Source organism: Neodiprion virginianus, chromosome 5 (genome assembly GCF_021901495.1).
Source record: "Neodiprion virginianus isolate iyNeoVirg1 chromosome 5, iyNeoVirg1.1, whole genome shotgun sequence".
NCBI lineage: Eukaryota > Metazoa > Arthropoda > Insecta > Hymenoptera > Diprionidae > Neodiprion > Neodiprion virginianus.
Genome location: NC_060881.1, coordinates 12620012 through 12644420, shown reverse-complemented (window position 1 = coordinate 12644420; position 24409 = coordinate 12620012). Strand labels below are relative to the sequence as shown.

At 49.1% G+C, this 24409-nt stretch overlaps 3 protein-coding genes across 3 annotated transcripts; 1 reads left to right on the top strand and 2 right to left on the bottom strand.

Moving 5' to 3' along the window:
- Nucleotides 1–204: 204 nt before the first annotated feature.
- Nucleotides 205–1689, bottom strand: LOC124305551 (uncharacterized protein F54H12.2-like). Its single transcript, XM_046765127.1, has one exon. The coding sequence runs from the start codon at nt 1687–1689 to the stop codon at nt 205–207; it is 1485 nt and encodes a 494-aa protein (XP_046621083.1).
- Nucleotides 1690–8617: 6928 nt separating this feature from the next.
- Nucleotides 8618–12021, bottom strand: LOC124305550 (uncharacterized). Its single transcript, XM_046765126.1, has 4 exons — nt 11823–12021; nt 11546–11710; nt 11294–11446; nt 8618–10692 (listed from the first exon to the last, which is right to left on the bottom strand). Exons 1-4 carry the CDS (start codon nt 12019–12021, stop codon nt 8618–8620), a joined length of 2592 nt encoding a protein of 863 aa, XP_046621082.1.
- Nucleotides 12022–14344: 2323 nt separating this feature from the next.
- On the top strand, nt 14345–20873 carry LOC124305498 (uncharacterized). The gene is made up of 2 exons (XM_046765024.1): nt 14345–16411; nt 16476–20873. The coding sequence occupies exons 1-2, from the start codon at nt 15088–15090 to the stop codon at nt 20495–20497; spliced, it is 5346 nt and encodes a 1781-aa protein (XP_046620980.1). The 5' UTR covers nt 14345–15087; the 3' UTR covers nt 20498–20873.
- Nucleotides 20874–24409: the final 3536 nt, after the last annotated feature.

The following is a 24409-nucleotide window of genomic DNA, read 5'->3' as shown; positions in this document are numbered from 1 at the left end:
GCCACCTCTTTCGGTATAAATTTACCATAGATATTTCGAAATCCTTGAATATCTATCACGTAATCCATACTTGAACTTGAAAGAATGTAGTCGAATGAATAGAGAGCTGGAAGAGCGAACCTGCAGTGACGTAGTTTGAATGCTGACTGGCTCGGCACCGTAGTTACGGGTGTTTATATACAGCCTTGCGTTACAATCCCCGTCTCAATTTTTGTTTATCGGGTGTCTCCAGCCGGTCTGTTGCTCCCCTTGAAGACGTTGGCGTGGTGTAGTCACAGTGTTCTCTCTAACGGAAATCACCACCTGGTATGTTATAGAAGCGGTCGTGATAGGAGGGGCGTGATCTCCCTCTCTTTCGTAGCCCGAAAAATCTGTAATGACCTGACGTGCAGCATCAACTTCAATAAGATTATCAAATTCAGCGTACACTAGGCAATTCACAGTTTCTTTGAAAGCATCGTCGAACCGCACTTCGACCCTGAGAGTTCCATGTTTGATGAGCGACCAGTGCGATGTACAGTTGGCCGAGAGATCGGGGGTTAGGTCAAAAGCCAATAGACAATTTCCTTTAGCGAACTGCTGCCGGCCGATACCGTTTCCTTCGTTCAGAAAATGAATCCCCGTACCGGAGAAGAGGGTATGATAAGCGTCCACGTAGAGATCGTCTTTGCCAAAACTCATCTGTAGCGGCTTCGATTGCACCCCGTCGACGTACAACGACAGGAAATTCAAAGAGTAGTTTTGAAAATTAAACGGATTGCGCTGTCTGTCGCCGTTGAAGGCTTTATTGCTGACAAAACCGATTATCACTCGTTTCGGTAGTTGTCCGAGTATGACATTGTCCAGTGTTTCTGCCTGTACTCCTGCGTGTATGGTGAAAGACTTCACCTCGACTCTGGTTACGGGATATTTTGCCGTACCTTTGGCTAGCGTCCGTGCGTGCGCCAGCAAGATTCCAGGGCTGATCTTCATTCGGCGAACGAGCAGTGAAGTTTCCAGTATGTGCAGCTTGTGGCGATTTTCGGCTTCCATGATGCAAAAACTGTCTCTTGATCTCACAAGTCGAAGACGCAGTTCCACACCGTTGATTAAAAATTTGTCTTGATTAAATACGTCACAGTGCAGATGTCCAATCAGATCAACGGTACGTGCATTGCTCATGATCCTTTTGCGTTCGGTGAAACCTCGGTCAGCACCGACGGCGTCGGCGTCGTATACATCCGATACTCCATCCTCGCTGTCGTACCATAGAGCCGAAGAAAGATGGGATTTCTTGGCAGGGGGTGCGTAATTCAGTAGAGTCTCTATATATGCTCGATAGGCGTAAGAGTTGTTGGCTGGTGAGACTAGTTTTTGATTGAAGAATATATCGACTTGATTGAACATCGAGTGAAGCAGATTGTTTACCGGAGTGGCATGCGGAGTAGCCGCGTTGCCTTCGCCTGCCGGTGGGGTAGGAGCAGACGATTGTAGCTTCACTCGTACGCTAAGCATAGTGTGTGCCAAATCGATGTACTCATCACCGTTTCCAGGTACAACAAATTCAATCGGGGAATCGTCGGTTAGAGATGATACGGGCTTGTAGTGTACCCATTGACCAGCCTCAATAGACGTCTGCGTTGGTGGTAGAGAAAACAAATCCAGTTCCGACTTCATACACTCACCCGAGTGCGCGTGCAGGAAGGCCATTGTTGATATTTAGATTGAAGACGAGCGGCGCGTGGGCTTACCGGGGTCCGAATATGTCTGTAAGGTCCCGTTTTTTACAACACTTTTTCCGCTTAGTTTTCTTGACGGTTCCGGCACACTTGGGTATCTTGGCCGATGTTTTCTTTTTCGACCTTCGTCTAATTTTTCTCGTAGTACCAGCTGCTCGGTGCGCGCCGACAAGTCTGTTGACGCGGGCAATGTTTGACTGACGCGCTAATCCGCCGGCTCGGCTTTTATAACCGCTACCCTTCATGAGTTTATCAATTTTTTCTTCAGCAGCTCTTTTCAATTTGTGTCCTGATTCTATGAATCGACTCTTGACTGACTGTTTGAACGGAGTGTCGTTTCTCACGTCTGTCATGACGTTCATCCCTGCACGTAGTGCTTCTCTTCCGACCGCGCGAGCACCACTGGACAGCAGAGGTAGTATTCGACGAAACAGGCCTCCCAAGATGCTGCCGATTCCGTGCCCGCGTTGATGCGGTGATCCTCGGTAAACCGTCTCAATGCCTCCACCGCCGAGCTGATTTTCGTAATGCTGTATATAATGAGCCATGTCGTACCTGGTATGTTTTCCCTCTCTCTTTTGCTGAGCGACTCCTGTGATTCCAGTCAATTACTGAACGCGTCTAAAATGCAGCGTTACCGTCAGTGTCCCGCTCGTGAATGGTGCTGGACTACCGAATTGATCTCTTATATCGATCTCGATGGTTTGAAAGTTCGTGAGCATCAGTGGTACGTAGTACAGTGGCGATAGTGTTTTCATCTCTGATTCGCCTTGTAAGATATTGTCTTTGCCACATGTTTGAATGACTCGTAACAGCGGGGCGTAAACATCTCCAACGATACGTGGCTCCACCAGATCGCAGTAAATAAACATCTGGCAGCCGGGGATCCTTGATGATTTGTTGGTTTCGGATAGCTTGCAATCTGATACCTCAACTGCACCTTCCCCAGGAGTATTGTAATGCGTGACACAGGGTATCGTTTCATTTTTCACTGGCGCATACCCCCGAGGGTGTTCAAACGTGAGTGGATAATGAATTTCGGCCAGCCCGACTTCCCAGTCTCCCGTTAGTTGAATCTGACGCGGTAACTGGGTAATGTAACAGCTCGTCCGATTCTCCGGAAAAAACTGCATTGAGCTGTTGCTCGGTAAAGTTAGGTAAAACTGATCCCGGGACATTTTCTTTGATGCACGAATCGAACGGTGAACACTCAACGACTGCGAGACATGCTGCAATAACACGCTATTTTATCATCCCCGTGTTTCCCCCTCCACACGCTGAAGTTCAGGGTCGTAAAACAAGCCGTCGATTACTTCGCCGTTGAGATCTTCCAAGACGTACACTATCGGTGAACGTGCAAGCACTCGTCGGATCTTGAATAATTCTTCGCTCCAGTTTGCCGGGTAGCCTTTTTCAAATGTTCCCTTGGTTTTACTAATTCGTACAAAATCATTCTTATGGAATCTCGGTTTGCCATTTGGACGCGGAGGATAACGCTTTTCCATGTGGGCACGTGCTGTAGCAGCATTGCGAAGCGTCACTTCCGACGGCGCCATGCCGATGCTCGAGTGAACTGTATTGTTGTAGGCTTGCACGATTTGTGGCAAAACATCGACGTAGCGTTGCGTCTTTTTATGCGTGAAATAACGTCACAGGCGTTCTTTGAGTGTACGATTGAATCGCTCCACGATAGCTGCTTCCACATCGGGATTACGAGTAACACGATATCGTATTTCATTGTCGCGAAGTATCTTCTGAAAAGCACTCCCGACAAATTCTTTACCTTTGTCCGTTTGCAGTAGGTCGGGTCTGCGCGGCGTAGTGTGTAACACTTGCTCGAAACCTTCAGCAACGGTTGCGGCTGTCTTTCGTTTCAGCGGGACCACCCATGCGTACTTGCTCAATACATCGATGACCACCAGGAGATAGCGAAAACCGTTGTTGCGGCTCTTCATGGAACTCAGGTCAGCCAGGTCAGCTTCCCATACGTCGTCTATGTTGGAAACGTTGTACCTTGCTCTCGGAAATTTCCTGTGCACGGGCTTGTGTAAGGTGTAGGCATCCTGAGCTGCCAGCCATTTTCTCACCGAATCGCGAGAGTTGTTTTCGCGTGCAACATCTTCCAGAATTCGTGCTCCCGCGTAACCGGCAGTATGCGAGGGATTGTAATACGTTTCTTCAAGAAGAGTCGTCATTTTTCTTCAGCCGAAGTGTTTTCCAACCGGATTTTGCCCCGGTGGCGCGTTTGCGTAGAGCGTATCCTGCGTCGTGAGAACGGCTGGTTACGGGTGTAACGTTTGCGGAACTTCGTCGCTTCGTCGGGGAACTACTGGCGTGTGTCGATAGTTGTTGCGATGCTACCGTCGGTAGACCCGGAGCGTCGAATGTGCTTATTTCTTTCCAAAGCGTATCGTTCCCCACGTATTCTCGGGGTACGTTGATCATCTGAAGAAACCGTGCAAACTGACCAGCCCCTGTAGGAGTAAAAGTCTTCCTAGATCGCATGGCATGATTGACCAGGTCGACGATGTATGCGCCGGGAACTGTAACGCCGTCTAACGAGACGGTTCCTGCGGTATCCCAAGAAAATCGTTCCGGTACGCTGCCGAGTTCGCGCATCAGCATTTTGGCCTTTGCACGATACTTCCTTGGTACCGCTGACGCGACTTTCTTTGCGCGCGCTTGAACGTTGCCAGGACTCGCAGCTACGGTGGGAGATACCATTGATTCTTCGGCTGTGTTTCCGTCTTCTTCTTCCTCCTCCTCCTCTTCCTCCTTCTCCTTTTCCTCGAGAACGTCTAATTTCATGGGTTTGCGTGCGTCGTTTGCAAAAAACAAATATCGTTGAAGTACCTGCTGATAGAGTTTCCATTTTTCTGCGTCGTCTTTCGACGGTTTGTTCAAGATGTCCTTCATCTCGTTGTCGAGTCTTGAAACGGGATCGGTGTGTGTGGTAGTTGTATTTCCAGGTGAAAGCGTAGTGGCTATACCCTCGCTGACGCGTTGTTGAAATCTCTCCATACTCTCCATAGGAATTAAAACCATCTTCTTTGTACGTTCCATTTTGCTACTTGGAGAAGAGGCTGGAGGCTAAAGTCCCGAGTAACGGAGCGAGCAAGAGGGTGAGAAATCCGTTCCCACGTTGAACAAGAAAACGTTTTTTGGACTTCCAGGTACCCCGGTTGCTGGCCAACCGCCGTAATGTCTGTTTATGACGTGCCAGACGATTTTTCTGAATTCTGGACAGTGCTACGTTACCCTCCAAGGTGTTCAATGCACACTCACAAATAGTCTTTACCAGCGAATTGTCGGCCGTGCGTAGCAATGCCGATCTCTGCAACGGGTTCAATTTCTGCAGAGCGTGCAGCGCTACTGCGTTTGCTTAGGTGAAATCGGCACGAGCTCTGCGACCGGACGCGGTACGGCGTATTCGAGGCATCACAGCTGAACGACTGGAACCCGGTGCGCATTGGTGACCTTTATATCCTTTCGCGGAACGTAGACATAGTGATTATCGTCCGAAGGGAAGATGTTTGATCGGAAACGGCAATTCTCCGGAGTGGATTGCTTCAGGTCGAAAAGCAGATATCCGTATGGCGCTGCGGTAGCGTCGTGATAGGCCTCTTGAAGAAACCTCGGATCTTCGGGATACACCTGTCTGGCAAGATGTTGAATTTGGGCACTATCCCGTGGATTTTTGAAGAAGACTATGTAGTTTGCGTTGAGGGAAATATCTCGTTGACCGTTGCCCTTGTGAAAGAGATTTTGTGTTATGTAGAAAACGCTGAGGTTCTTATGATGACAGACCTTGGTAAAAAGATCTACGACGACATTGTTTGAAGCCTCTCGCATCAGATCGTCGATTACCAAAAGTTTCGGTTTTTTGTCACTCTCGTAATCGGCGTGTTGCGGTAACCCCTCGCGGTACTCTATACTCTTGTCCCCGTCGTACAACGGCTGCCATTTGTCAAAGTACCATATCACACGACTAAATCTTGTGTCACACGTTGACGTTCCATGACGCAGAAAGTTCTTGACGACATTTGATTTACCGCACCCTGATGGCCCGGCTACAATGGCCGAAAACGGATGTTTCCAACGTGTGTCCGTCATCGAACAAGAAGAAGAAGAAGAAGAAGAAGAAGAAGAAGAAGAAGAATCCAGGGATAATGCGGGATCTATAAAAAATTGAAACAATTGAAAACACGTTCTTTTACTACGCTAGCTTGCTCGCGACGGCGGCGGCGGCGGCACTCCCTTCGTGCGCTGACCATGAGCTTATTCAAGCGCACGCGGAAGCGTAACCGCGCAGGTACGAGCTCATCGGCGCGGTCGCGGTCGAGCTGATTGTGCGTGAGGCGCGTACGCCATGAGCTTATTCGTACGCGTGCGCGCAGTGATATCAGCTTGAAAACAGCGCGCCCCGCCGCGGTTTACGAGATGAATTTTTACGAGCAATGCGAGATTTTTCCACAATTTTTCATGCGTAGGGTTTAAGCATGGTACTAACCTTTATACAGTTTGGCGGGACACATACAAGAGAGTATCTGATGGGTTGGCCTGGCGTCTCGCCGGTTGGAATAACAGGCGGTTGGGGTAAGAATCCCTTCGGTGTCCTCTGTCTGTCCGTCTATTTGTTTGTCTGTCTATCTATCTGTCGCTCAAACGCGCGCGCGTGGCTTGCCGTCCGGGTGTCTGTACTACCGCAGGGTGAGAAGACGGAAGCTGTGGTGTGCAACTGCTCGGAGTCTGGGATCTTCGTCATTATCCAGTGCGATAACCGTAGGGCAGCGTATCGAAACTCGTCACGCAACAACGCCTTTTCACGTACACCGGTTTACACGTTTTGTGCTCGGAGCGCGTCACGACTGCGTGCAGTTCCGTTCGGCGAATGGCGCGATACTCCAAGGGAATGGGTGCAGCGGCTTCTACCACCATCCGCTTGACGGCCTCGAAGTTGATTTTCGAGCACGTTGCGTGATTCAGTGATATGCCTTTCACCTTGCAAATTTCCACCTCTTCACCATTCGGACGTTTAATGATGAAAGCATAGAATTTTGGCCCTCCCGAGACGAAAGCGCCTATAAAACTCCCACGGCCGTAAGACGCCAACTCGTCCGTCAGGTCGCCAAGAAAGTTACCCGTGGGAGTTTCATACTCGTTTGGCCTTCGGAGGTTTCGGGTATAAATTACTGAATCGGTGTCGTAATAGAGCACGCGCCGATCGAGCTTCTCAAGGAACGAGAAGAGCTTCAGCCGAGCCTGGGCAGTGGTGTACGAGGCAATCACGACGTTTGCCAGCGCTGACGGTTCAACGCTGTGTTGCGCGTGCGACCAACAACACTTCGTCGTTCACGGGCAGCAAACCGGACACCTCGACTTCAGGGTTGGTCAAAAGCTCGAGCAGCTGCTGACGCGTCTTTATAACCTCTGTTTTTACCAGATTCTCGCGTTGCCCGAACTTGCCCCAAAACGAATTTAAGCATAATTTGGAAACTGATCGCATGCCGGGATTCTTAGCAATACGGTCGCGATCTAGCCGTATACCCTCGACCCGCTCATACTCATCAAGGTAGCGCATTCGAGCCGACTCGTCCTCGCATTCAGCAGGCCAGCCGCTTGCCTCTTGCTTAATCTTGAGGAAGGTGTCGATATAGCCGGCGAAATGCCCACCTTGACGAGTAGTCGGGTCAAACGATGTCACCGTATACGACCAGATCTCGCTTATGCTCCTGATCTTGTATCCCATTTCCACGGCTTTTTTTAATTCGATCGACATCACGTGCCCTCGAATTCTCGCGCAGCCTCGTCATCATGTCTACACTCGTCCTGGTTCAAACTCTGACAACATGAGCGGCACAAGGCAAACATGAGTTTGTCATGCATGCGCACCGGCAAAACAGGGTGATAAAGATTGCGAGGCGGTAAAACTCGGCACTTGATGAGCCCCTCAACTCGCGTGATGTCGCAACCGCTCGACCCTGTCAAGAGCTTACACTCCTCTCCAACGTAGACCGTCGGGTGGCCAACAGGGAACCTTTCATTCTTACAGATGAACGGATACAACGAGCAAACATCGACGTATCGTATTTCCTCGTACGCGTTGCCCGTTGCATCTGTTTTCACCTCGTAGTATCGGGAAGCGTTCCCCGTTCGACCGCCGTAGAACGCATCACGCGGATTGAGTGCTTCGCTCGTAGCAGTGCCAGCGATCAACGGGTGTGTTGCCACGTACTCCCACATCTCCTCGTTCTCCCTCAAGCTCCGATCAAACTCGCATTCCCACTGTTCCGTCACGCGGTAACCCAATTCGCGCATACGGCTGATCTTTGCACGAGTTTCCTCGTAACGCCTATCCAACGTCTCGCCGTTGACGCTACGCCTATCGCGGTTGATTCGTAAACATTTACGACAGCCGTGCCAGAAACAACCGTGAAACTCGTAGACGTGTCGCGTACCGTCGCCCGCGACATGGTATCCGTCCACCTTGCGACCCGTCTCCGGAATCCGAAACTCACGTCCGTTTCCGGCATGCCTGATGTCAATACCCAGCTCGCGCTCTTTCACGACCAACCACTCCAGAGCCTTACGAGACTGGGCATCGGCAAGACGATAGCCGCCCGGTGGCAGGATACCTATTCGCTCCGGTTGTAAAAAATTTTTACGGAACAGCACCGAACAAGCCGAGGCAATTGTCGTGCTCTCGGTGAAGGGACACACTCTGCCGCACTCCAGAAATATGTCCCTGAATGCTACGCACGCACGTCGCAGAATATCCACGTCCGACCGACAGTACGACAACAATTCCGCGTCAAAGTCGACAGATGGTCGTTCGCTACAGCCTCGTTGTACCATGAGTAAAACTCTGCTCGCGCATCGCTACTCATGGTATCCGGAGACTAAAACTTCGCTGCGGGGAGCGGTCCCACGTAACCCACGTTTTCAGGTGTATTGAAAAGGTGGGGAAATACACCTTTCACGGAAGTAGTCGGTAGTCCAAAAGCCTTCGGTAGCGCCGATAATGCCATAGGCATATATGCTAAGGAATCCAGAAATCGGGTGTGACCCGTTTCGAGCATAATGATCTTACTGCCGCTTAGGATGACCTGCGGCGGGTTTCCATCCCGCTCAACCATATGCCGCAGTATGAATTGCGCGTCAAAACCTTTTGCATTGTGCGCAATGCATACGATGCGGGCAAAGTCCTGAACGGGCCGAGTAGCAAAGTCTACCAACTCCTTCACCGGTACCCTCCTGAAAACGAACTCACGCACGAGCCCGCAAGCGGAACAGCCGTTCGATATATCGGGATCGTAGATACATTGCGTACACACTTGTTGCGCTACGCACAAGTTCGGCACATGTATGTTTGTCGTCGCGTCACCGTCTACCGTCTCGCATTGCTGCGTTTCGAAATCATAAAAAATGAAGATGTAACGTTTCGGTCTTGTCGCGTCTTTCAGCGGCGTCATGAAGCAGTAGTGATTGTACGGTCTGTTGCAGCGGCAAGTGACGCAAAAACGAGTTTCACAAATGTGTGCCCTACGCGAAAGATTTACGAATCGCTCGCAATTCCGGCATATACGCAGCGTTGCACAAACGGAACGACGCGGACTGAAGGAGCCGATCCTGCGGTGGTACTCCAGACAACCGTTACCGCGAAACACGCGTCTGCAATCGGGACACTCGATTTCGCGAGACTGGCTGTTGCACGGTGGCGATGCGAGGCACTGTGGGCACTTTACGGAACATCGGTGTTCGTACCCGTTGTTAAATTTCCTATTGCAGGGTTGACAGAAAAAGGCCCCTGCTGCCGCCACGGTTAAATTTACAATTGGGCAATAATGCTGTTCTTCGGGATAATACAGCAGATTCAATCGGTGCCTGACATCGCCTGTTCCGTTTGCTCTCACCACGGCAGTACCGTCGTAAAATGCCGCTTCGCCGGTACCTAGCCTCCCCAACTCGTACACTGCGATGAGGAATCTCTCGCGTGCCAGATAGTTCTGGAACTGTGCGATTTCATGCACTGTGCACCCCGTTGGCGGAATCTCGACACCGGCGTTCGCAACAAGATTACGCGCTTCTGCACGCTGGAAACTGGACCTAGCGAATCTCACCATTTCGTAATGCTCGTGCAGAGCGCCACTGCGGTTCGGGCCTCTCTCGGCGTGAGCCTTGGCTACAACGAGGGCACGAGGTAAACACAACCCGTCACTGTTGACAATCTGCACGACGGATTTTTTGAGTACCCCCGCGTGCGTGATCGGCTTCGGCTTTCCGCGACCCTCCGGTACTCCAACACTGTGTACCGTCACGGTGAAGACGCTGTCAACGCCAAACTCTGATGCGCTCTGGGCTACGCTGAAAACTAACTTCCAGAGGTCACTGTACCGCGAATCCCTCACCGGCCGGAACGATAACCACGCAGGACCATGATTAAAACTCTCCGCGCTAAACGTGAAACCTATGTAGTCGTTACTCCGACACGTTGCTACGGCATAAGCATGCAGGTCTCTGAACGCGTCCTCCAGCCACTCCACTAGATTAACACCCGATTCAGAGGCCGCGATCTTCATTCGCAACTCACGCCCTGTGACCGCGAATTTACGAATGAATTTCGTTGATTCACCGATAACCGTGAAACGGTTACCCAGTGAATCAGCCCCGTCATCGGGTGCCTGACTTGACTCCTTCTCGCTCGCGGCTTCACTCTCCAGCCCCGATTCTCTCCCCATGTTTCCAGAGTATGCACCCTCTGTCTCGTCGTCGTCAGCATCGTCGTCGAATTCAAACGTCACGTCGGAAGCTGTCTGTGTCTCGTCATCGTCATCGGCATCGTCATCGTCTGACTCTAATGTCACGTCAGAATCGCAATTCGGAGCCCTCCGGGCCCTACCCCCGCCGATCTGTATGCCCGAGGTACTGGCGCCCTCGTTCACGCGAAACGGTCCAACAGTTTGCATAAGACCCCCTGTTGTACATATAAAACAAAAATAAGACTAAACCCCATGGTGAAGCGTCGTCAATCCGCAAGTATAGTTCAATTTCGCGGTTTTATTAGAAACGCACACCCTAGAGTACCCGCGTGATTAGCTCCCCTAAAAAATATCCTCGTCCATCGCCGGCGGAGTATAACTCATCTGAGTGAATATTCCACTCTCGGGTGTCTGCGGCCACGAGAATATTATCGCCTCATCCATTGGGGATATAGAATAATTGTCTCCTTCTTCTTCTGCTACCGCCGGCTCATGAGCATCGACCGGATCTAATTACCCGCCCCCACCAGAGAAGAAATCGCTCGTGAGTTCATATCAAAATACCTAGTCTGCATTTTTTGTTTTCAAACTTTTTCTATATACCTTGAATTTCCAACACTCCTGACGGACCTGGACGTGACAACACTAAGGTCGACGCCTGTGATGAATCGATTTCTGCTATGGACACAATAACCTTCAGTACACGCGTGAAAGAAGGATTCTAGAACTCTTGGAACACCGCCCACGCACAACGTATTTACACACGGGTACTCCATGATATACGGCATATCGTACAGACAAATCATCTGGACTTACCATCACGAGCTCCGACAGAAATCGGCTCCTCAGCGGTCCTATCGTTCACCATCGTCTCATTCACCCCTGTCTCTCCCGCAATCGCCAACTCCTCGCAGGCAACACAGCCCTCGAGAAGAGCTGCCTCGTTCTCGCTGGTATCCAACATGAATTCTAACACAAGGAAATTTTGATATACCACTCGCGCACAACGTATTTATACGCGACAACTCCCTGCTACGTCACAACGTACGGACAATCATCCGGACTTACCGTCACGAGCGGTAGAAACCGGCTCCTCGGTGGGCCTCCCCAGCGCTACTCCTTGCGACGCAATCGTCTCATCGGCGACGTCGACGACGATATCACACAGAGCCGCCTCATTCTCCGCGGAGTCCACCAGCATCGCGCGAAATTCTAACGGTTGGAAAACTTGATCTAAATTTTTCCATATTACATATTTTCTTTTATCTTTTTACCCCACTCTGAAGATCCGGTAATTCAAACTCCACACAAACGTACACTGCGCACAACACAAATAACAACTTACCGTTTCGCTCGTTGTACTCAGCCATCAGCGCCCGAACAACGGCGAAGCGGGTGGCACCCCGCTGACGAATTACACACGCGGCTATACTGTGGCACTCGTAACCCCGCAACGCACCGGTGCTGTGGAGGTGCGCCAGGGCCCGTGCCCCGCAGACCGCTAGAAGCTCTCGCAAATGCCGAAGCAATTCCGTATGTGACATGCGGAACAACAGCTCCCGACGGAAAACAGGGCACACCCGCACAAGACTCGCGTTAGCCCTCCTAGCCTGGCTAGCTGCCTTCACCACCGCGTAACGGAGATCGTTAATTGATTGCATTATTTAAAAAATATGGCAATAATTGAAACAGAATCGTTGTTTTCGTCAACACTGCGATTTTCTAACTGAGAAGATCTCCGGGCCCACAACTATTTATAAGTTCAACAGGTTGGGTTTTGTTTGGGCCAAATGCTATTACAATACGTTACCACGCCGCTTCTTGAGCTAAGTATACGAAATTTTACTATGGTCCGCTAGCGTAAACCTTCCGCGGCGGTTCGCGGTGAGACACCCGCAGCCAGGGTGAAAATAAACCAAAGCCATCCGGACCCAACGCGGAGGCTGCCTGCTACATATGGCAAAACAAATCTATTGACAGCGATAATCATGGTTTTCTCATAATTAAACAAAGTTGTACAGCTGACGTCATTTATCCTGTTGAAAAACTTGCATGCCCTAAAGCCTACTTTGATTAACGGGAGAACGGGTATTCGTCGAGACATATGAAATTTAGAGATAAAATAGAAAACGATCCGATGGATTCACTCGCAATTCCTACCTTAAATCGTGGAGCTGATTCGGCGGTTGGTGACGGTTAGAAACAAGTGAATTTGAGAATAATGTTAATACTCTTCTCATGCGACATCTATGTATACCGCCATCGATAAACTGCAACTGTTTTTACCACCCTCAGAATAGGAAACGAGTTATAAACCTAATGCATACTGGACCTATGGAGATTGTAGACTCATCTTGAGACATCAAAATGATACAGCCAGTGAGACCCCCCTTTTGTATTTCTTCGTCTACTGAGGCATAACAATCAACATACCGTAAGAGCGTACGTTGGAAAAACAGGGACCAGCCTACCGTCCGACGCAAGGCCCAAACATTGCAAGCATAACACGGTCCATGCTGTACACACCCACAGCTCTTCCCATCATCTTTCTTCTATTACAATGATTACGTATACGTCCCTCGATAGACTGCAACTGTTTGCACCACCCTAGGGAACGGAAACGAGATATAAACCTAATGCAGACCTACGGAGCTTGTAGACTCATCTTGCGAATACGAAATGATACACCCGGTGAGGCCCCCTTCGTATTCCCGCGACGACCACTAAGGCATAACAAACACCATATCCTAAGGCTGTACGTTGGAAAAGCGGGGACCAGCCTACCGTCCGACGCAAGGCCCAAACATTGCAAGTATAACACGGTCCATGCTGTATACACCCACAGCTCTTTCCATCATCTTTCTTCTGTTGCAATGATTACGTATACGTCCCTCGATAGACTGCAACTGTTTGCACCAGCCTCAGAAACGGAAAGGAGATATAAACCTAATGCAGGCCTACGGAGATTGTAGACTCATCTTGCGACAACGAAATGATACACCCGGTGAGGCCCCTTTGTATTTCCTCGTCGACCACTAAGGCATAACAAACAACATATCCTATGGCTGTACGTTGGAAAAGCGGGGACCAGGCTACCGTCCGGCGCAAGGCCCAAACATTACGGGTATAATACGGTCCATGCTGTACACACCCACAACTCTTCTCATCATCATCTTTTCTGTTACAATGATTACATATACATCCCTTGATAGACTGCAACTGTTTGCACCAGCCTCAGAGACGGAAACGAGATATAAACCTAATGCAGACCTACGGGGATTGTAGACTCATCTTGCGACAACGAAATGATACACCCGGTGAGGCCCCTTTGTATTTCCTCGTTGACCACTAAGCCGTAACAAACAACATACCCTAAGACTGTACGTCGGAAAAGCGCGGGCCAGCCTACGAGCCGTCACAAGTCCCGAACATTACGTGTATAACATGAACCATGCTGTATACACCCGTAACCCTTCCCATTATTTTCTTCTCTTGCAATGTCTACGTATACATACCTCGATAGACTGCAACTGTTTGCACCGACCATAGCTCCGAATTCGAGCTCTAAACCTAATGCAAGTTTGATACTGGCCTATCGAGATCGTTGGGTTTTCTGGCGACATATTTACATTTGTCTTACTCCCCATCGTGGAAACGAAATATAATCAACGGCGTAAGCTTGATATAGTCCGGTAAGGAACGCCTGAATCATGCGAGGCATTAGAATTTCGTTAATTCTTTTTGTTCAGTCAACACCCAAATTGCCCGGGCGAGGCGAAGTTCGGCTTACCCGCAGCAAGAAGGCAGCACTAAGCAGAGCACAGATCACCCGACAATCGATAGCCAATCAATGAATTTCTAGTTCAAATTCACTGACACTTGCGCTTTTCGCTATTCTCTGACGTCATTCGCTATGAATTTTCTGATTGGCTCTTAGCTATGGGACATGCTTAGTCTTCCTCACGGGGAAGAAGACTCGTTTTCTAACGGTTTCCGCCATTATTCTACTTTCGGCTACCTCAAGATCACCTCGTGTTCTTCTCGCAGCTAATTTTTCTAATTGCTTGGCTTCTGATAACCAAAATTACTGTGTGTAAATTCGCTTTAAATCAATTATTTAACTAATTGTGACTTTGGGTGCATTCGCTGCCACGTGTTACTCTTGGCATTGTATCTATTCGGGTAATTCGCTAACTGTATATAGTGTACAATAAATCTCATTATAATTTTTTTGTTTTTTTGCCAAATTCAGTGCGCCCAGTTTTTTATTTTCTCTTTTTTATTGTGACAAACTGTATCAGACCAGATCCCGAATTCCTCTATTGTTACTCGCTATAACATTTGGTCCTTCGAGCCGGATCGGTGCTGGTTTGGTCACAATAGAATTGTGCTTGGCTTATTCTCTGGGTTATTTCTCACGTTAACAATTCGTGTTCAGCATTTGGTGTATTCGCTGTGCAGTGCCAATCTGGTGAAAAGCTAAGTGTCAAAGGCATCGCTGGACACATCGGGTGTCGCCTTTGGCGGTCAGTGTACACCGGTACATAGAACTTTTCCGTATCATTTGACCGAAAACTTAGTTCCGGGTCACCAGCACTGTTATTCGCATCATGTCTCTCAACAACAAGGCTGCGCTGCAGCAGGACCGGGTTGATTCTCTGGCCAACATTGATCAGAGACTCACGCCTGAGGCACTTCAGGCGATGTCTCTCGAGCAAGCCATGGCCCAGTTGGCTTTAGTCAATAGAACCGTCGACCGTATTGAGGCCTTGCACGAACGCATTTACGAGGAGCACGAAGAAGTGCTCGAACATGAGTACCACACCGCTCAGGTCTATCAACGTGGTGCAACGCTGTACGGGAGCCTGCAGACCCGCTTGGAGGCCAAGGTGAACTCCCTGAAGGCAGAGGCGACACCTAGGCATGCAGATGGTACACAATTTTTCGCGACTGGGCCATCCTCTACTAAATTGCCTCACATAAAACTACCGACATTCGACGGGGATTATACAAAATGGCGTGGGTTTAGGGACTTATTCACCACCCTCATAATTGATGCCGAACAACTCACTGGGGCACAGCGCATGTCCTACCTCAAGACACAACTCAAGGACGATGCACTGGCACTCATCGCAAACGTGCCTCTCACAGACGAGGCATTCCCTGCTGCTTGGGATCTCCTCGTCGCGCGCTATGATAACCCTCGTCGGCTTCTCAACACCTACTTGGAGGAACTCCTCACCACAGAGCCAGTGCCTAATCACTCGGCACCTCAGCTAAACGCACTTGTATTACAGACACAGAAAATTATCGATGCGATGGGAACCTTGCGAGTCTCCATTGCGGACTGGGACCCTATCCTGGTTTTCGTCACCCTCAGACGTCTGGTACCAGAACTTAGGGAGGAGTGGGAGAGTACCCTGGGCATCTCGAATGAGCTGCCGGCGTACCAGAAATTACAAGACTTCCTCATCGGAAAGGTACGCGCTTGGGAGATCAGCGCCATCGGAGTCACTTCAAGACCAACCTCACCCAAGGAGGACAAGGCTTCAACCTCCAAGCTGCTAAAAACCTCTGGCAAGCCCCCAAACACACGGTCACCCTCACATTCCAGCAAGACTGCAAGTACCCCCTCTGGTTCCACCGCTCAAGTATACTTTACACCTAAAGAGGCTACAGATGAACCTGGCATCTGCCAACTGTGTAGGCAAAAGCACTTTATTTTGTACTGTCAGCAATTTAAGGTTGCCTCTGTCGCACAGCGCCGTACTATGGTTCAAGATCACCGATTGTGCTGGAATTGTTTGGGACGCCACCGCTCACAGGACTGCCGCACCACTACAAGATGTCGCCACTGTGGCAACAAGCACCACACGGCCATCCACGAAGAATCTCGGGCTAATCCTCAACCGACTGCTGCTTCGGGCAGCTCAGGTACAGAATAGTCCTATTAGGTCATTCGCTATGGACAGAATTCGCTAACTGCAATTGTTTTTAGGGCTCAATTCTCTGGAAACAATAGCCTTACTTGCTACAGCAACTTGCAGGGTATATTCGACAACGGGAGCTCCTCTGACAGCCAGACTTCTGATAGATCAAGGTTCTGAGCTGTCATTCATGACGAATTCACTACACAAGAAGCTGGGACTTCCTCTGAAATCCGCAAACGTGGGCCTACGGGCCATCGGCAACACATCTGCTGGCCGCACATTGGGCTCATGCACTGTTGAGCTACATTCGCTATATGGGAAGAATTCGCTAAAAATACAGGCCCACATTCTCTCTGTGTTGGCGGTAGACTTGCCGTCATACACCCTTATCGACAAGAAATGGTCGCATCTACTGGGACTGCAATTGGCTGACCCGCAATTTCTGCAGTCCAGACCAATTGACATCATCTTGGGAGCAGCACCTGCAGCTTTCATCATGAATGAGAAGATTCGCAAAGGGCCTGTTGATTCGCCAATTGCTCAGTCAACCCTCTTGGGCTGGATTGTCTACGGCTCAGTCAATCCAACTGCTACGAAATATTCGGCCAATTCTCTGCACGTGTCAGCCGACGAACAACTACCGGATCTGATCTCCAGATTCTGGGACCAGGAAGAACCGCATGATGAGCACATTCGCTATAGTGAGCAGGAGGACGAGTGTGAAGCTCACTTTAGATCCACACATTATCGTCACCCAAATGGGCGTTACGTGGTGCACTTGCCACTCAAGGACAAGGTAGAAGCACTTGGGAATTCACTGAGATCCGCACAATTTTCACTGCGTCGGGTTTTGAAACGGATGAGCACGGACACTACTTACAGTGACCTCTACCACAACTTCATGTCTGAGTACGAAAACATGGGTCACATGAAACACATTTCTATGGCAGATCTACCGGAACAACATTGCTTCCTACCTCATCACGGTGTCCTCAAGGAACAGAGCACTACTACAAAGCTCAGAGTAGTGTTCAATGGATCATGCAACACCTCATCAGGAGTTTCGCTGAATGGGATCTTACACGTTGGGCCAAAAATACAAGTAGACATCTGCGATGTACTACTCCGCATTCGTCGGTTTCCAATACTTTTTGGATCCGACATCACAAAGATGTTTCGGCAAATTGACATAGATCCGAAGGACTGGCCGTTACAGTCCATCCTCTGGAAGACCAAGGACAATTCTCAGCAAGCGTACACCCTCACTACGGTCACATACGGCACAACTTGTGCTCCTTATCTTGCTGTAAGGACTCTACTGCAACTAGTAGAGGACGAAGGATCCAAATACCCGCTGGCAGTAGCTCCAATGACTGAAACCCGGTACGTAGATGACATCTACGGGGGAGCTGACACAGAGACGGAAGCGATTGCAATCGCTAAACAAACCAGGGAACTCTGTGCAGCTGGATGCTTCCCATTAACAAAATGGTCAAGCAACAGCGCTCGGTTACTCGCTACAATGTCACCAAACGATCAACCAGTGAACTCGCTACGGGAAATCGGAGATACTACGGTGAAGGTCCTCGGAGTTGGCTGGAATCCTCACCACGATGTATTCCAGTTCAACTATCACTTGCCTGAAGATCCTCCAGCAACAAAACGGGCAATCTTGTCTGAAATTGCTCGTCTGTATGATCCTCTGGGATTCCTCGCTCCGATCATCATCAAAGCCAAGGTGATCATGCAAGAACTCTGGCTTGAAAAACTGGGCTGGGATGATCAATTGGCTCCGACACAACTCCACAAGTGGACGGTATTTCGAGCGGACCTCACCAACCTTGCTAACCTCCGGGTAAACAGATGGATTAATCTCAAGGAGAATGTGTCTGCAGAGCTCCACGGGTTCTCAGACGCATCCCAACTCGCTATGGCTGCGGTGGTCTACCTGAAGGTGACGGATCTTCAGGGGAATTCGTCAGTTGCACTTTTATGCTCCAAAACTCAAGTAGCCCCTCTGAAACCACTCACAATTCCACGGTTGGAGTTGAACGCTGCCGTACTTCTCACCAGACTTACTCTCTACGTGCGAAAAACACTTAACTTGGAGCAAATACCAATCTATTTGTGGACTGACTCTGCAGTAACCCTCGCTTGGATACAAAGTCAACCCTCTCGCTGGAAAACTTACGTACGCAACAGGGTCGCGAAAATACAAGACACTCTTCCTGGAAGCCGCTGGACCTTTATCGCTGGGAAAAGTAATCCAGCTGACTGTGCTTCGCGAGGACTGTCAGTTGGCAAACTGCTGAAACACCCGCTTTGGTGGTCGGGTCCAAAATGGCTCAGTTTGTCCCAAGAAAACTGGCCAACTATTGAACTACCTGCTACGACCGCAACTCATCAGAAAGAGAGACCAGGTCTAACCTTCATGACATTCGCTAAAACAGATTCACATCCTCTGCAAATTCTCTTAGAACGCTTTTCTCGCTGGGTTTCGCTGGTTCGAACGCTTGGAATCTGTCTACGTGCCATCAGCCGAATGAAAAAGGTGCCACAGTCCTCACTAGCCACCCCGCTATCTGCTGGAGACCTGGAACCCGCAAAATGGCTACTGGTCAAATATACACAAGGCCAGTACTTCTCATCGGAACTCAAGCTGCTTTCTGACGGGGGATTCCTACCAAAAAATCACCCACTCGCCAAGCTGACCCCCTTTGTTGACTATCACGGAATTTTGAGAGTCGGTGGCCGCTTGAAAAATTCGCTATTGGACAGTCAGCAGAAAAATCCAGCGATTTTGCCTAGATACTCACTGCTGACGTCACTCCTCATCGATCACGCGCACAAACGGAACTTTCACGGGGGAACGCAATTGACTCTGGCTGCGTTACGCCAATCCTACTGGATTATTGGTGGCCGCGTACCAGTCAGATCTCACATCTTACGCTGCGTAGTCTGTGCTAGACACCGAGGTGTTCGAGCACAGCAATTGATGGGACAACTGCCCCCCTCTAGAGTGACTCCCGCCCGAGCGTTTCTACATACAGGATTAGACTACGCTGGGCCAGTCACTCTGAAAACCTTCCAGGGTCGTGGAGCGAAAACTTACAAGGGGTGGATTGCAGTTTTCGTGTGCTTCACGACTTCCGCTATACATCTGGAACTCGTCACGGACTACTCTACAGGCGCATTCATCGCAGCGTATCGGAGGTTCGCAAGTCGCCGGGGCGTCTGCCACACCATATATTCGGACTGTGGTACAAACTTTGTGGGTGCAGATGCGACTCTAAGGGCTGAATTCGCATCAGGATCAAGATCACTGGGAGAACTTTCACATTTACTGGCTACAGATGGCACAACCTGGAAGTTCAATCCGCCTGGAGCTCCGCACTTTGGAGGTAAATGGGAAGCTGCCGTCAAGTCTATCAAATTCCATCTCACAAGAACTATTGGAGAGCATCTGATGACTTACGAGCAGCTCTCTACGGTTTTGACGCAGATCGAAGCCGTGGTAAATTCTCGGCCTCTCGCCCCACTCTCGGAAGATCCTGCCGACCTGGAACCACTAACTCCAGGTCACTTCCTCATTGGAGAACCACTCACCGCTGTACCGGAACCTTCGCTACCTTCAACAACGGAATCGACGCTAACTGGGTACAAGTTGCTACAGCAACTGTTGCAGCAGTTTTGGAGACGTTGGAGCAACGAAGTGCTTCAACGTCATCAGGGCATCTCCAAATGGCATCGGGCGTCCAACGACATCAAAGTTGGCTCTCTGGTGCTCCTCACAGACGAGCGGTTCCCACCTACCAAATGGCCACTCGCTAGGGTAATCGCTATCCACCCAGGGAAGGACGGACATACCCGCGTAGTAACACTGAAGACAGCTACCACGGAATTGATCCGACCAATTGCGAAACTATGTGTTCTGCCGATTGAAGATCTTGACGTCTCAGCCGTCAACCCGGGAGAGAATGTTCAGTCAACACCCAAATTGCCCGGGCGAGGCGAAGTTCGGCTTACCCGCAGCAAGAAGGCAGCACTAAGCAGAGCACAGATCACCCGACAATCGATAGCCAATCAATGAATTTCTAGTTCAAATTCACTGACACTTGCGCTTTTCGCTATTCTCTGACGTCATTCGCTATGAATTTTCTGATTGGCTCTTAGCTATGGGACATGCTTAGTCTTCCTCACGGGGAAGAAGACTCGTTTTCTAACTGTTTCCGCCATTATTCTACTTTCGGCTACCTCAAGATCACCTCGTGTTCTTCTCGCAGCTAATTTTTCTAATTGCTTGGCTTCTGATAACCAAAATTACTGTGTGTAAATTCGCTTTAAATCAATTATTTAACTAATTGTGACTTTGGGTGCATTCGCTGCCACGTGTTACTCTTGGCATTGTATCTATTCGGGTAATTCGCTAACTGTATATAGTGTACAATAAATCTCATTATAATTTTTTTGTTTTTTTGCCAAATTCAGTGCGCGCAGTTTTTTATTTTCTCTTTTTTATTGTGACAAACTGTATCAGACCAGATCCCGAATTCCTCTATTGTTACTCGCTATAACACTTTTTAATCACGCTGCAAACGCCGTTTTGTAGAGTGGGGGGTTACACCCTCTATATTCAAGTGAGATACAAAAGAGCGTCAGTCTTGCGACAACTACGGAAGAATCCTCACGTGAACTATGGCTACATCAAAATCTTCTGCACCAATGGGCAACGTGAATAAAATGTATAAAACATTTACGATGGCTTTGAAAAAGACTGAGAAAAATCTGCTATTGTCGACAACGTATAGTCTAAATAATTCTTTTACTAAGAAAATAGTCATCGGTCTCGGTCTACGGCTCGACGATCAGTTTGAACCGGTCATCAAACTCGTCAACAACTCCTCCGGAGGCGTGCGTCTGACACCAGCGGCCTGGTCACGACTCGCAGATGAGTTGGACAATATCTCCGAATACCTTGACATAGAAGGATACACCGATGCCCAATGGTATTTTAACCGGATTGAGCTTGGTGGCTGCAACGTCGAATTGTCAACAGCACACGGTAAGCGATCCGTCAGATTTGAAATACCTACGGAATCCGAAGTCACCGAATCAGAAGATAAGGAATCAGACTGCCCAGACTCGGCCACCCAGGATGAGAACTTTCAGTCACCCGCCAAACGCCAGAAAGTGTATCAACCCACCATTGTAATGCAGAAATCCACATTCAACGGACTTAAAGCTATATTTGTATGTGTCGACGAACGGCTACGAAGGCTTCAGCGTTTAGCCCATTCAGTAAACGAGTGCAAGAAATTATACGTCGCATACATAGCCGAGAAAGTGAATCTGACGCAGCTCAAGGAACCGAGTCTTCATCGCATCAGGCAAATAGCGGAGAAGGAATACGGCGCTGTCCTAGAACACATCGCGTCGTCAGCGAATCCTGCCTTTGCCGAGAATTACCTCAGTATTGTTCTCCTTGAAATTACCCGGCTGTTTCCATCATACCTCGCTGCTGAAATCAAGCAGGCCATCGAAACTGAGGACAAAGCCTTAGCCAGCCTCTGAACAAACTATTTCGACACTACCATCATTAAGCATCGGGATAACCTCCTGTCCGCTATTTCGCAATGAAGACCAAGGGCACCGTACAACTCGAAATTAATCAAGAAGAAATATCGGACGTATGTGTTACCCTGAGAATTTTTTCGTGTGAAGAGACTCGGATCAACAAGGCTACTCCCCGCCAAGCGAACGCAGATGCTGTAGATGAACCATTGTACGTGCCCGAAGAACAGCCTTATCCATAGGTGGTACTGTCTATACTCATGATTGCTATAATTATTATAAGTATAGTGGTGATGTGGGGCGCTGTAACTATAACAAATAAAAACATCCTGCTCCAACAACAAGCAAACAAATAGTAATAACCATGTACGTATTTGCACCTGTGTTAACCGAATAAACCCGCGAGGATGAAACTTGATTTTTCTACGCAATCCACCATTGAGTTCCGTTTCCTCACCCACCCACCCTGATCCTCGTACATCTAAGTATGCCTATAGTCTTGCATTAAGAAAGAGAGAGAGAGTGACCAGGTCTATATTTTCCAAGCACACGTAAACCTTAGGATAAACACTGACGGCTGGGTAAGGTCAGTGACACGAGCACCCGACACAGAGAGAGCAGGGATGGAGAAAGAACGAGAGCCGGGGTGGAGGACCTGTAACCCCAAACGTCCAAGTCGCAGAGTTCGCTTCGTGAACGGAGGTAGCGGAGCCAGATGGGTAGGTGGCCCCAGAATCGGCCGCACGGCCAGGGGCACCAGGGTAAGGGGATCGTCCCATGGTCAGGGTGCACAGGCCCAGAGGCCATCCCGTAGAGTCCGGAATCTGATTCGCGGTCAACGGTACCCGGGGTAAGGGGTCGTCACACGATATTCACCACGTGGCGAGGGGTCGCGGGCGAAGGGCTGACGAGCCGCGGAACTTCGAGGCGGAAAAACCGCTCCTTGGTAAGGGGTTGCCGGAAAGGGGTGGTCGTCCGGAGAAGCTTCTAGAATAAAATACCTCCTTGACGAGGGGCTGCGGGGGAAGGGGAAGGGGCCCCAAAATTTGCTCTTTGGCGAGGGACGGCGGGGAAGGGGATGGCGTCCCAAAGTCACTCCTAGGCGAGGGGCCGCGGGGGAAGGGGATGGCGTCCCGAAGTCACTCCTTGGCGAGGGGCGGCGGGGGAAGGGGAAGGCGCCCCAAAGTCACTCCTAGGCGCGGGGCTGGCGCCGGAGAGGGGTGCGAGGGGGGTTTGTTGTGACGCTCCAAAGTGCCCCTATACTACTGTCAGATTCATATCGCTTCTTGATGAGGTTGATCAAATCCATTAAATGCTGGGAGACATCGATAGAGCTGACGATGATGGCTATTATTCGGACGATTGGTGTGTAGCACAACATTAAAATAAAATTTCAGTATCTTCCATACTTTCGTCGTATCACTCATTTTGAATATGTGGAAACTTATTTGCGTTGGAGATTTATCATGTATATAAATGGTAAGTGCAGCAGCATCAACTTTTCTATTTCGGTTTGCTCTTTTTACAGATTTTTCATCACGAATCAATTTCGAAAAAATGGCATCTCATTCCCATCACGAGTATGATTCAAGTGATGATGATGATGGTGATGAGTGGACAATCGTTGATTGGGGTGAGGATGAAGAAGCTGAATAAGAGATAATTATAGGCTTTTCCGAAGCAACATGCGAGTTCTCGTTGGAGGAGCTTCGGGAACTCGTTGAGGACGCGCGAGCTGCTCGAGTGAGGCCAAACAGCCAACATTATATAAATTACGGGGATATATGTATAGAAATGATTATTGAAAAATGGGCGAATGAAAGTATCGTAATAATTATGGATGCCGAAAATAGCGATGATCATCAGCGAATAGGATAACAATAGTGATTTTATGGATTATTTTCAGGAATAAACGACGCTAAATTCACATTTATTGATTATATGTTTTTCACAAGTAAAATTCATAACATTTACATTTTGTATGACAAGAATGGGTGAAAGTTATAAAGATATATATTTGTTATCAAACGTCATGGTCAAAAATCATCAGTCGCCGGACACCTCTGACAACGCTGACACCGGGTACAAGACTGACACCTCTGAAAGATCGGGTTCTCCAGAGCCTGGGTCTTCGATTACGTGGAAATTTTGGAAAATAAAAATTCGTGTTCGCTGCATCCTGTGTGTGTTACCATGGAAGAAATAATAAGAATACAGAAACCTGTGGTATTCGACGAATCGATCGCGCACTCTGAGATTCATGCTCATCAGCCGTTTGCATCATCCATCTTCCAGAACAACGATGAAATCCATATGGTTGTTCAACATCAAGACTTGTGTCTACTGCCCAGTAAAAGCTCTCTGCACATTCATGGAAAAATCACAAAGGATGATGGTGTGGCTGCCGTGACAGTTACGAAATTGATCAATA

Excerpts from the sequence above, each read along its gene's own strand:
- LOC124305551 (XM_046765127.1), bottom strand. The coding sequence starts at position 1,689 with ATGGCCTTCCTGCACGCGCACTCGGGTGAGTGTATGAAGTCGGAACTG.
- LOC124305550 (XM_046765126.1), bottom strand. The coding sequence starts at position 12,021 with ATGTCACATACGGAATTGCTTCGGCATTTGCGAGAGCTTCTAGCGGTC. Across the intron at positions 11,711-11,822 it reads TGAGTACAACGAGCGAAACG|ATCAAGTTTTCCAACCGTTA; the intron begins GTAAGTTGTTAT and ends GGAAAAATTTAG. Across the intron at positions 11,447-11,545 it reads GGTTTCTACCGCTCGTGACG|AATTCATGTTGGATACCAGC; the intron begins GTAAGTCCGGAT and ends TCCTTGTGTTAG.
- LOC124305498 (XM_046765024.1), top strand. The coding sequence starts at position 15,088 with ATGTCTCTCAACAACAAGGCTGCGCTGCAGCAGGACCGGGTTGATTCT. Across the intron at positions 16,412-16,475 it reads TGCTGCTTCGGGCAGCTCAG|GGCTCAATTCTCTGGAAACA; the intron begins GTACAGAATAGT and ends AATTGTTTTTAG.